The sequence below is a fragment of the Asparagus officinalis genome, chromosome 7 (assembly GCF_001876935.1).
Source record: "Asparagus officinalis chromosome 7, Aspof.V1, whole genome shotgun sequence".
In the NCBI taxonomy this organism is placed as follows: Eukaryota; Viridiplantae; Streptophyta; class Magnoliopsida; order Asparagales; family Asparagaceae; genus Asparagus; species Asparagus officinalis.
Window position 1 is genome coordinate 2473603 of NC_033800.1, and position 12383 is coordinate 2485985.

At 42.8% G+C, this 12383-nt stretch overlaps 3 protein-coding genes across 3 annotated transcripts in view; 2 read left to right on the forward strand and 1 right to left on the reverse strand.

Moving 5' to 3' along the window:
- The window catches only part of LOC109849938, a 16980-nt gene that overhangs the window by 2144 nt on the left and 2453 nt on the right, over positions 1-12383 (reverse strand). The window lies entirely within an intron of this gene.
- Positions 3649-6147, forward strand: LOC109849937 (D-inositol 3-phosphate glycosyltransferase). Its single transcript, XM_020419828.1, has 2 exons — positions 3649-4046; positions 4137-6147. The coding sequence occupies exon 2, from the start codon at positions 4650-4652 to the stop codon at positions 6120-6122; it is 1473 nt and encodes a 490-aa protein (XP_020275417.1). The 5' UTR covers positions 3649-4046; positions 4137-4649; the 3' UTR covers positions 6123-6147.
- Positions 6286-6948, forward strand: LOC109849939. The gene is made up of 2 exons (XM_020419833.1): positions 6286-6643; positions 6773-6948. Exons 1-2 carry the CDS (start codon positions 6310-6312, stop codon positions 6787-6789), a joined length of 351 nt encoding a protein of 116 aa, XP_020275422.1. The 5' UTR covers positions 6286-6309; the 3' UTR covers positions 6790-6948.

A 12383-nucleotide genomic window follows, 5' to 3' on the forward strand; every position in this document is an offset into this window, starting at 1 on the left:
CCCCTATCCAATAGCAAATTGGGGCAACAAGCCCGCCTAGCAGCACACACCTTCGGCGGGCATCCTTGGACCACACCCACAGTAGGCATTCGGCGCCTTTAATGAGGCCACACCGGGTTACGCCCCAACTGACATCAATGCTGCAATGCACACCATGTCCATCAACCCCCCGGATGAAAACTGGTACATGGACACAGGTGCAACAGCTCACATGACATCCAGCTCAGGTACTCTCTCGCCTTATTTTAATTTGAGTACTAAACGCAACATCATTGTCGGTAATGGCAACGCCATTCCTATTTCGGGTTGTGGCCAAACTAACCTACCCCGTCCTTACCCCCTCTCCAACTCCGAAACGTTCTCTATGCACCGAATCTCATTAAAAATTTAATTTATGTTCGTCAATTTGCTGTTGATAATGCTGTCTCTATTGAATTTGACCCTCTTGGTTTTTTTGTGAAGGACCTTCGAACGGGTACCCAAATTATGAGATGTGATAGCACCGGGGATCTTTACCCGATCCTTCCGACCTCACCCTCCCCGCCTTCCTCACGCTTCGCCTTTGTTGCCACGTCCTCCAATGTCTGGCACAATCGTCTTGGGCACCCAGGTAAACCAGTCTTTGATTATCTTCAAACAAATAATTTTATTCCACGTAATAAAGCACGTACTTCGGTTTGTCAGTCATGCCAACTTGGCAAACATATAAAATTACCATTTTATCCTTCACATACTTCTACTGTCATGCCTTTTGATATTATACATAGTGACATTTGGACGTCTCCTATTCTAAGTCCATCTGGTCACCGGTATTATATTTTATTTCTGGATAATTTTACTAATTTCTTGTGGACTTACCCTCTTCTACACAAGTCCCAAGCATTCTCGTGTTTTCTCACCTTCCGCAATTATATTCGTACACAGTTTGAACGAGAAATTAAAACTTTCCAGTGTGATAATGGAAAAGAATATGATAACACTCCTTTCAAAAATCTATGCACAACTCATGGCATGCAGTTTCGTTTTTCTTGCCCCTACACCTCTGCTCAAAATGGGAAAGCCGAGGGCAAAATCTGATCCATAAACAACATCGCTCGCACCCTCTTACTTCACGCCACTATACCCCTAAAACTCTGGCCTCACGCTGTCCAAATGGCCACATATCTACATAACATACTCCCCTCCAAAATGTTATCCTTTATTTCCCCCACTCAGGCTCTTTTTCGCAAAGTCCCATCTTACTCCCACATACGAGTTTTCGGGTGCTTATGCTATCCCAATATACCATCTCCCACCATTCACAAACTACAAGCCCGCTCTACCACCTGTATCTTTCTTGGTTTCCCCTCCAACCACCGGGGATACAAATGCCTTGATCTCAGTTCCAACAAAATTATCATCTCTCGCCATGTTACGTTTGACGAGACCTCTTTTCCCTTTTCATCTTAGTACACATCTACCAACCTATCCTATTCCTTCTTAGAGGATACTATGTCTCCATACCTGACACACCAGCTGTTCGGTCACACCCAGCCACAAACCAAAACAAACCAACCCATTGTCGGCCCAACATCTCGGCCTCCTTCTCAGCCAGTCATCCCAATCCTGACATCACCGTATACACACGGCAGCCCACTACTACCGTCTCCGTCAGAACCAACCAGACCACCGTCCCGCGGCCAAAACAACCACAGTCCTTCCCCCTCATCCGATGACCACCCGAAGCCGAGTAGGAACCTTAAAACCCAATGTATCATTCAACCTCACCACTCATATATCTTCACCATCCCCGCTTTCCAAATCGCCCATTGTCACCCTACATGACCCGAATTGGAAATCAGCAATGCATGATGAATTTAATGCTCTTATTAAAAATAAGACTAGGAGTTGGTTCCACGTCCTCCGGGGGTTAATATTATTCGTTGTATGTGGTTGTTCAAACATAAGTATAGGTCGGATGGCATACTTGAGCGGCACAAGGCACGTCTGGTTGTTAATGGGAAGTCTCAGCAAGTTGGAGTCGACTATGATGAAACTTTCAGTCCCGTGGTAAAACCAACGACAATCCGCACTGTTCTTTCCATCTCTCTCTCTCTCTCAAAGTCATGGTCCATACATCAACTTGATGTCAAGAATGCTTTTCTACACGGACACCTTGACGAAACAGTGTACATGCATCAGCCGCCTGGCTTTCGGGACTACTCTCATCCTCAGTTTGTCTGTCGACTCCGCAAGTCCCTCTACAGTCTGAAACAGCCCCCCGGCATGGTATCACCGCTTTGCTACATTTTTTGAGTCCATTGGTTTTGTTCATAGCAAATCAGATCACTCACTCTTTGTATATTGACGGGGTCATGACATGGCCTTCCTTCTGCTGTATGTCGACGACATAATTTTAACAGCTTCCTCTGACCCTCAGCGACGAGACATCATTTCTCAGCTGAGCTCAAAATTTTCTATTACAGATTTGAGCCCTATTTCTTTTTTCTTGGGTATCTCTGTTCAGAAACATGCCGGTGGACTCTTTCTTTCTCAACGAAAATACGCCGAGGAAATAATTGCGCGGGCAAACATGTCTTCCTGCAACTCTTCAGCCACGCCTGTTGATACAAAGGCGAAGCTAAGCGCTAATTCCGGCCCATCGGTAGCAGATCCCACCGAATATCGCAGCCTTGCTGGAGCTCTACGGTATCTCACTATCACCCGCCCGGATATCTCATATGCCGTTTAGCAGGTTTGTCTATTTATGCATGATCCTTGGGAAGTTCACATGCAGGCTCCCAAGCGCATTCTGTGCTACATAAAAGGAACCTTAAATTTGGGCATGCATCTTTATCCATCATCCGTCACTTCTTTGGTGTCCTATTCAGATGCTGATTGGGGCGGATGCCCAGACACGCGTCAGTCGACTTCTGGATATTGTGTTTTTCTTGGCGACAACCTTATTTCCTGGTCCTCCAAACGACAACCGACGATATCCCGATCCAGTGCAGAAGCCGAATACAAGGGCGTGGCTAATGTTGTTGCCGAAACTTGCTGGCTCCGTAACCTTCTTTTGGAACTTCATTGTCCCCTACAGAAAGCCACACTAGTTTATTGTGACAATATCAGTGATGTTTATCTGTCTGGCAACCCGGTGCAACATCAACGATCGAAACACATTAAGATGGACATCCACTTCGTCCGGGAGAAAGTCGCCCTCGGCCAGATCAAGGTTCTCCACGTACCGTCTCGCCATCAGTATGCCGATATATTCACAAAAGGTCTCCTGCGCCTTTTGTTTGATGAATTTCGATCCAGTCTCAGCGTCCGGCCTCCTCCCGCTTCGACTGAAGGGCGTGTTAGAATATAGAATATATTCTTAGCATTTATTGTCATAATATCTAATTGATTGTTAGAATATAGAATATATTCTTAGCATTTATTGTCATAATATCTAATTGATATTTACCTTGTATAGGTTTCCTCATATGGTTAGTTACCTTGTATAGGATTCCTCATATGGTTAGTGTAGGAGTTTCCTTTTGCAACTCTTACCTATTTTGCTTTTGTAAATCACTATATATTGTGAGTAATGAAACACTAAAGACTCACGGCAAATATTCCCTTCTATCTATTACTGCAAACAAGAGTCATCTCAAACCCTTAATTTGCTATATATATTGCTTGATATCATGGTCTTGTAAATAGTTTGGTAGTTGCATAAACAAAAGGCTAAAATATCAAAAGGCCCCCAAAGTTTTAACCCCTCATAACTATGAAAGTATCGGAAGATCCCCCTTAATATAAGTTTGGCGTAGCGACTGATCACTCATGACCTTTACCCAGACGGAGGCTCTCAACACATCCGCGTGATCTTCTTCACTCACTGAGATCTAGAGTTGGGTTTAGGGTTCCACGATGAGGTACGTTCACATTATATATCTGAAGCTGCTAAAAGTTTTTCCATTTTTAACAATTTCTACAGGTCTGAATGAAACCTGATCTTTGGGGGTAACAATCGTTCCTTTTGTAATGTTTGAGTTCTACACGCCAAATCTAGTGAGGTTGGTGTATTCTCTTGCAACTTTAGATGATCAATCACGATAAAACTCGGGGGGTAAAATTTTTGATCCCGATGCTGCTCTTTATAATAGAGGAATTCATTGTTAGCGGTTTGGAATGCACTACAGAGATGCACTACTGAAATGTTAATTCAATAACCGTATCCACCTGCAAATTACAAGGAGTCGTATGATACAAAAAGATTATTCAGAATTTGCTCATCTTTTGCAAGCTTTAGAAGCATCATAAAAAAATTACAACAAAGTTTATTGGAAGGTTCCAGTGGGTTTGGCCCGCGTAGAGACGTACTACTATGTTGCTGATTGCTTAGTTTACACGGAGATTTAATAGTCTAGTTTGACTATGACGAGTGACAGCCTGTAGGAGTTCGGAAAGGTGCGTCAAATTTAATGGATTGTTGCCTAAATCTGCCAAATACTCCGCACTCACATGGGCAACACTCCTCTCAAGTCAAATACTACGACCCCTTTCATAATTATTACCTTGGATCAATCGAGTTAGTTTACCCCTCTTATATATATATTTACCCTACATACCAATTACCACTACAGACCTGATCCCCTTCACTCCTCCGAGCTCCAGCCATGGCTGCAAAAGATCGCCTCAACTTCCAATATTGCATGTGTTGTCTTCTCTTTGCTCTCTCTGCTCTCTCATCAGTCTCGTTCATTTATTGGTCTCAAGGCCCTGCTCCCTGTACGATTGACTCCGTCATCAGTACCCCACGAGAGTACTACAACCAATCTTTCAACCTCCTCTCTTTTCCCTCTGCATGGAACCAACTCTCCTTCTCTCAAAGGCCTCCCCCAAGAAAGCTCAAGATTGCCCTTTTCGTCAAGAAATGGCCTCATCAAAATCGCGCAGGCGGGCTCGAGCGCCATGCTTTGACCCTCCATCTCGCCTTAGCTAGGAGGGGCCATCAGGTTCATGTGTTCACCACCTTATCAAAAAACTCCACGCTCTCGAATCACCCGGCCTCCATGAAAATTCACCAAACCCCCCCTTCCCCCGGTGGTTACCTCAACCAAGCTCTGGCTTGGGAGCAATTTCGCACCCAAAACATGACAGGCAAACCTTTTGATGTGATCCATACCGAGAGTGTCGGTCTTTTCCATGGGCGGGCTAGGAATATTAGCAACCTCGCTGTTTCTTGGCACGGGATTGCTTATGAAACTATACACTCCGACATTGTTCAGGATCTCTTAAGGAGTCCTAACGCGTCTCGTCATCCTGGAATAACAGAGAGATTACCTAAGGTGATCGAAGAGGTGAAGTTCTTTCGTGATTATGCTCACCATGTCGCTACGAGTGATCATGTTGGCGATGTGCTCAAGAGAATTTACATGATTCCAGAAGAACAGGTGCATATCATTGTGAATGGAGTAGACGAAAAGGTATACAAGCCATATTCGATGAGAGGCGAGGAATTCAGAAGGAAAGTCGGGGTACCAGACAGTGTGACATTGGTAATAGGAATGGCCGGGAGATTAGTGAAGGACAAAGGGCATCCCCTTATGTTTGAAGCCTTCAAACAGGTTCTTAATGAGAGTGAGAGCTTTCGAGGTAACGTAGCAGTTGTTGTTGCTGGGAACGGTCCATGGGGTGGTCGATATAAGGAACTAGGTCCAAACTTGCATGTGCTTGGTCCTTTAGAGCAGCCTCAACTAGCAATGTTCTATAACTCTCTCGATGTCTTCTTAAACCCAACATTAAGAGCTCAGGGTCTCGATCACACGTTTATAGAAGCAATGCTTTCTGGATTGCCCGTAATGGGAACCCGCTTTGCAAGCATTACGGGCTCCTTAATAGTGAGTCCAGATATCGGCTACACATTTTTACCGACAGTAGATTCACTCAAGAAGTCGTTGTACAAGGTATTAGAAGACGGAAAAGAAGTTCTTAAGAAGAAAGGAGAGATTGCTAGAAACAGGGCACAGCATCGTTTTACCGCCACCAAGATGGCGACTGCCTACGAGAGGCTCTTTCTATGCATTTCCAGAGAAGCTGAAGTGAAAGATGACTATGATTATTGCACATACCCACTTCCATTTGATTAGGCCAAGTGACGTGCTATTGCTAGATCCACTTCAATTCTTAGTGTGACTTGGTGCTCCCATAATCAATGTAGTGATGATTCCACTTAACCGTAGTGGGAGCTGATTTGTCAATCCTCTGTTAATTCCTCCACCACTATATACAATGGAGCAGACTACAGCCTAATGTGTACACCTAAGATTGAAAGAAATGGAGGTTTCAGTTAAGTTCCTTTGCTTTCTCGGCTTGTTTATGGTTATTGCAGCATTTGGAGGAGTTGATGGTGCTGGGGAGTGTGGAAATGTTCCCACAGATAGAATGGCCTTTAAGATGGCTCCTTGTGCTGAAGCATCACAGGATCCGAATGCTCAAGTTTCAAGTAGGTGTTGCTCGGCGGTGCAAGAGCTTGGGAAAAACCCTAGCTGCCTCTGTGCTGTTATGCTATCAAACACCGCAAGAAGTGCCGGAGTCAAGCCTGAAACAGCCATAACCATTCCAAAGAGATGCAACCTCGCTGATCGCCCTGTTGGCTACAAGTGCGGAGGTGAGTTTCTTATCAATGTAGTAGCAGTTTAATTAATTGTCAGTTTCTTATCAATGTTGATACGATGTAGTAGCAGTTTAATTAATTGTCAGTTTCTTATCAATTCTTACGATTTGAAATTGTTTGCAGCTTATACTTTGCCCTAAAGAGGTGAAGGGATCCACTGGAGTGAAGGCTATGTTGCTCTACTCCCGACTCTAAATAAAATACCAGTACTGTTGCTGTGTAGTATGCCTGTACTCTGTGTGAAGCGTGTGTTTCCATAAATAATGATAAGATTGGTGTGCGCAGTATTAGTTGGTATTCAAATGCTGATCTCATACTGTTTTACTAGTGAAAATTGTGCGTTCGGGATTATCTGAACCAAACAAGCATTAACGATGAACACAGCATCGTTAGTCTCTGTGCACGTGCACAAGTTTCCTACGTTGCCTTCTGCAAGAGCAAAAGGCTCCAAACTTTCAAAGGTCTGAGGGGGACAACCTCTGATTATTACTGATTGGAGACATCCTAGTCATAACTGTTGTGCGCAGTGGAAATTTCGGTAGAGTTTCTGATGCACAATAAGAGAGAAAGATCAATAAGAATTCCCGTCTCATCAAGGAAATAAGAATCTGAAGCGAATATCTCAACAAAGTGAGATATCGGATCTTCCTCTCATCAGTTTTAGGACTGACTTGTTGAGGGATCCTAAAAACTATTACAATAGTCATAAACACAAACAAACCAATTTTACGTGGTTCAGCAAACTGCCTACGTCCACGGGACAAAAAAGGGGGGGAGATCTACTATTAGAGGGAGAGATACAACTAGGGTTTATAATCACTCAATCTAAATCCTCAAACAAACTCTCAAATCCCTCACAATATCTCTCTACAAAAGCACAAAAGGACTGCACACAATCACTAGCCAAAAGAAAAAAAAACAACCGACCCCCTTTTTTTTCTTTGCGTTTGCTCTTGTCCTTTTTGCTCACGAAACCCTAGGAGAAATTTGCTATTTATAAGAAAATTTTCGGGTCGGTGAACAAACCCACTTCGTTGGCTTTGTTCCACGCAACGGGTGGACCCCACGTCTCACTTCTGTTCATAATTCTCCACTTCAACGAAGTTTTTCCCAAAACTGAGCTGATACTAAAGCATCCAAATGTCCCACTTGTTGTGTCCAGTACGAAGTAAACGATTCATGACAACGGACTCAATCCACAACAAGTCGAGAACCCAAATAAGAATGCAAGCACTCTCCAAATGTCGGTATCAACTCATCAAATCGACTGCATCAAAACTGACTGCCTACGTATCCTCTTGCCTAAGGAATCAAGCCGAACATAGTTCACCCAAATGGCCGCGAACGACCTCAATCCACTAGAAGAGTTCGCAAACCCTTCTCCAATATCATCAACTCTGCGGCTGATAGCACATCCAATGACCTCAAACACCTCCACCTGAGGTGAATCAATGGCCATATCCAAACTATATCTATCAGCTACATCCGAATCAAAACCCAACTCATCATCTGCATCCAAATCCAAATGATCCCTAAGCTGTGTCATCTCAGTTGGAATCCCAAACAATACAGTATGATCTGAAGTAATCTTCACCCAATGTGGAGCAACATCCATCTCCACCCGCTGCGATACGTCTAAGGTCTATCCAAAACTCTCCACCTGCTGAGAGTCAATTAGCTCCCTCATCGAAACCTCATCCAAAGTGACACAACCAGACCTATCTTCCAATAGAGTTTTACCTTCAATCACAGCAGTTGATAACTCTTTAATAGGATAACCCAAATATGTCGAAGTCTCAGTCCAGAAACTCTTCTGCAAACAATTGCTTGATAACAAACACCGATCATTCTCCAGCAAGTCACGGTTCTCTAAATTTGTCACCATATCTAGTTGCCCCAAGATTTCATTTCTAACGAAGTGTCTCGTAATGCCGTGAGCTCGGCTCCAATACAGAAATAGGTCCATCTTGTACCTCCCATCAAAATCAGAATGAAATACCTTCACCTTTCTGTCTATCACACACTTCTTCAATCTGTTGGAGACTATAAGGACTTTATCCAAAAGGGATTTGGTTGCAACCAAAACACGTCTAGAACAACCACCAATAAAGGAAAACAAATTTTTATTATCTCCCAATGATGCCCCCTTAGAAGGCCCCCAAACATCCACGTGAACTCCTCCAGAATGACCCTTAGCACGGTGAATAGAGGGCCAAACTTCACCTTGGTCTTCTTGCTCACATCAACATGTTCACTGGACTTTAAACTGTAGGTCTTCGCACGCTCTTTCAATCTATGCGAGGAATCAATACTGGAATGGCCAAGTCCCAAATGCCGCAGTCTAGTCGAATCAATAGAAGTCGCCAGTTCTCCACCTGCCACTATACCTCCAGTCAAGTAATACAGGTTATTCCTCCTGACGCCCTTCATCGCAATCCGAAAGTCTTTCATAATCTTGAGAACCATGTCCTCAATTCGAACATTTAGACACTCTCCAACCAAAGCTCCAATCGAGATCAAGTTCTTCCTCAAAGAAGGAACATATCTCACATCATTTAACTCCCTAACAGTCTCGTCAAACATTTTGATGCGAATTCTTCCTATCCCAAGGATCTCGTATGCACGGTTATCAGCCATGTACATCACACCACTATCCAGCTTCTTAAAACTGGAAAACCATTCCCTTCTAGGGCACACATGATAGGTCGTACCACTATCCAACATCCACCCGGATTCCTTCGAATAGCTACATGTAGGACTGATAGAAAACGAATAAATAGAAGAGTCGGAAATATTACCATCCGATACGATGTTTGCTTCTGATGATGGTTGCTTCCCTTTTCCCTTCTGTTTATTCTTCATCCATTCGTCGAGCTTTGAGCAGTGTTTCTTCCAATGATCAGTCTCCTTGCACCAAACACACTGATCTTTTCCAATTGTAGGATGTCCTACTCTAGACTATGACTTCCAATTCTTTCAGTTTGGACCCTTCCCTCTTGCAGTCAACGCCTCTGCTACCGACTCAGTCGAAGTCTCATTATCCTTCTTCCGAAGCTGATAATTCACCAGTACAGCAGTGACCTCACTATACGAAAGAAATGCATTCCCATTAATCAGAGTAAGGACGAATGTCTCATATTCTTCGTCGGGCAAGGAACTCAACAACAGTAACGCCTTGTCCTCATCTTCAATCATGACATCCACATTCGCCAAATCCGCAAGAAGCTTTGTGTAGATGTTCATGTGATCTCTAATTGAGGTTCCCTTCTTTAACTGGAAACGATAAAGTCTTCTCTTCAAATGCAAACGATTCTTAACACTCTTTGTCAGATACTTGCTTTCGAGAATCTCACAAATATTCTTTGCAGAAGTCTCATTCATCACATCATATTTTAGATCTTGAGTCAAACAAGACCTAATCACACCACACGTTGTTCGATTCATCTTCTTCCAAACCTATTCTTCAATATCATCTGGCTTGTCATCTAACTCTAAGGTATCCTCCAAATTCTGTGCGTTCAGCGCATCCAAAACCTTGGATCTCCATAATCCAAAATTATTTGTGTCATTAAATTTCTCCACATCTATCTTCATAGAGTGGATATTCAAATTCTGAATGGTCTTCGCGCCAGAAGCACCACCCTCAACACCCGAAGCACCTTCTTTCCACGACATCTTTCTCAACGCACCAACGAATGAAGAATACATCCAAAACTGAAAAGCTAGAGTCTTTTACTAAAAGATCCTACCTTTATCACCAAACGAAGCCCTAGACGAGCCTCCAAATTGATCTACTCCTCCAACCAAACCCTAGATCCGGAACCTGGGCTCTGATATCACTTGTTGTGCGCAGCAAAAATTTCGGTAGAGTTTCTGATGCATAATAAGAGAGAAAGATCAATAAAAATTCCCGTCTCACCAAGGAAACAAGAATCTGAAGCGAATATCTCAACAAAGTGAGATATCAGCTCTTCCTCTCATCAGTTCTAGGACTGACTTGTCGAGGGATCCTAAAAACTATTACAATAGCCACAAACATAAACAAACCAATTTTACGTGGTTCGGCAAACTGCCTACGTCCAGGGGGAAGAAGGGGGAGATCTACTATTAGAGGGAGAGATACAACTAGGATTTACAATCACTCAATCTAAACCCTCAAACAAACTCTCAAATCCCTCACAATATCTCATACAACTAGGATTTACAATCACTCAATCTAAACCCTCAAACAAACTCTCAAATCCCTCACAATATCTCACTACAAAAGCACAAAAGGACTACACACAATCACTTATGCCGAAAAATAAATCCCTACATGAAGCCGCAGCCAAAGGAAAAAAAAAACAGCCGACCCCCTTTTTTTTTTCCTTTGCGTTTGCTTCTGCCCTTTTTGCTCACGAAACCCTAGGAGAAATTTGCTATTTATATAAGCAAATTTTTGGGTCGGTGAACAAACCCACTTCGTTGGGTTTGTTCCACGCAACGGGTGGACCCCACGTCTCACTTCCGTTTAGGGGTGGGCAAAAACCGAAAAAAACCGGTTCAACCGAAAAAACCGCCCGAAAAAACGGACCGGTTAACCGAACCGAATTAAATGGATGAGAATAAGTCTCTAAACCGCCCGAACCGAATTAAATCGGTTTGGATCCGGTTTGAACCCCTGAACCGCCCGAAAAAAATTGTTGGGCAGTTTAGAGACTAAACTTAAACCTCAAAACTTTTCCTGTTATCATCCAATTGACTCAAACGGCGCAAGGAGCAGTTTTAAGCAATGAGTACAGCAATATCACAGAAAAATATCTTTGAGAACTAAGTAAAGATTCAAATCAATCCAGAAAATTTGTTATGCACATGATGCACTTATAAAAGATGTATACGCTACATTATATGAACAATATCATACAAAACATCACTCCCCCGTGTAATTAAATAAACTTAAACTTTAATTTCGCAGAAAAAATCTTGAGAATTACATAAGATTCAAATCAATCACAAAATGTGTTATGTACATGATACTTACAAGAGATAAGCATGATGTATTATATGAACAACATCTTTAAAACATCAGTTCTCTGCGTAATTATATCAACTCAAAACTTTATTCTAAAGATGATAACCAGTCTAATAAAGCTTTGTTGGCGAGCTCAGGAACCTTATCATGAGGACAATGCCCAGCTTGCAAATTCACAACATAAGTCTTTGGATAGAACTCTTTGCAAATTCAAAACCGAAACCGAACCGAACCGAACCGAATTTCGGTTGGGCCGAATATTCGGATGAAGGGGAAAAAATCTGGATCTAGATGAGAGTTTTGAGAATCCGAAAAATTCGGATTGGATACGGATTGTGCATAAAACCGAACCGAACCGAATATGCCCAGCCCTACTTCCGTTCACAATAACACCAACATACTCATTGATAAAATCAAATAAACAGCTGAAGATGAGTATCTACTATTTATTCAGCATCTTAACTAGTATATACTGGAAATATGGTCTCCACTCTACGTATGGAACTGGGATGGATACATCCCAGTTGCAATATTAAGCAACCAAGCTGCGATAATCCAAACAGAAGGGGCAGAAAACCACATACGGTTCTCAATTACAGCCTAATATCAGTGGAGAAAATATACAGTTCTGCTAAAACTATACCGAAGAAGAATAAAAACAGATAAGGGATTGCACTGAACTGATACTCCTAGAAAAGACCGCACTCTTCGCCACTAGTTCGT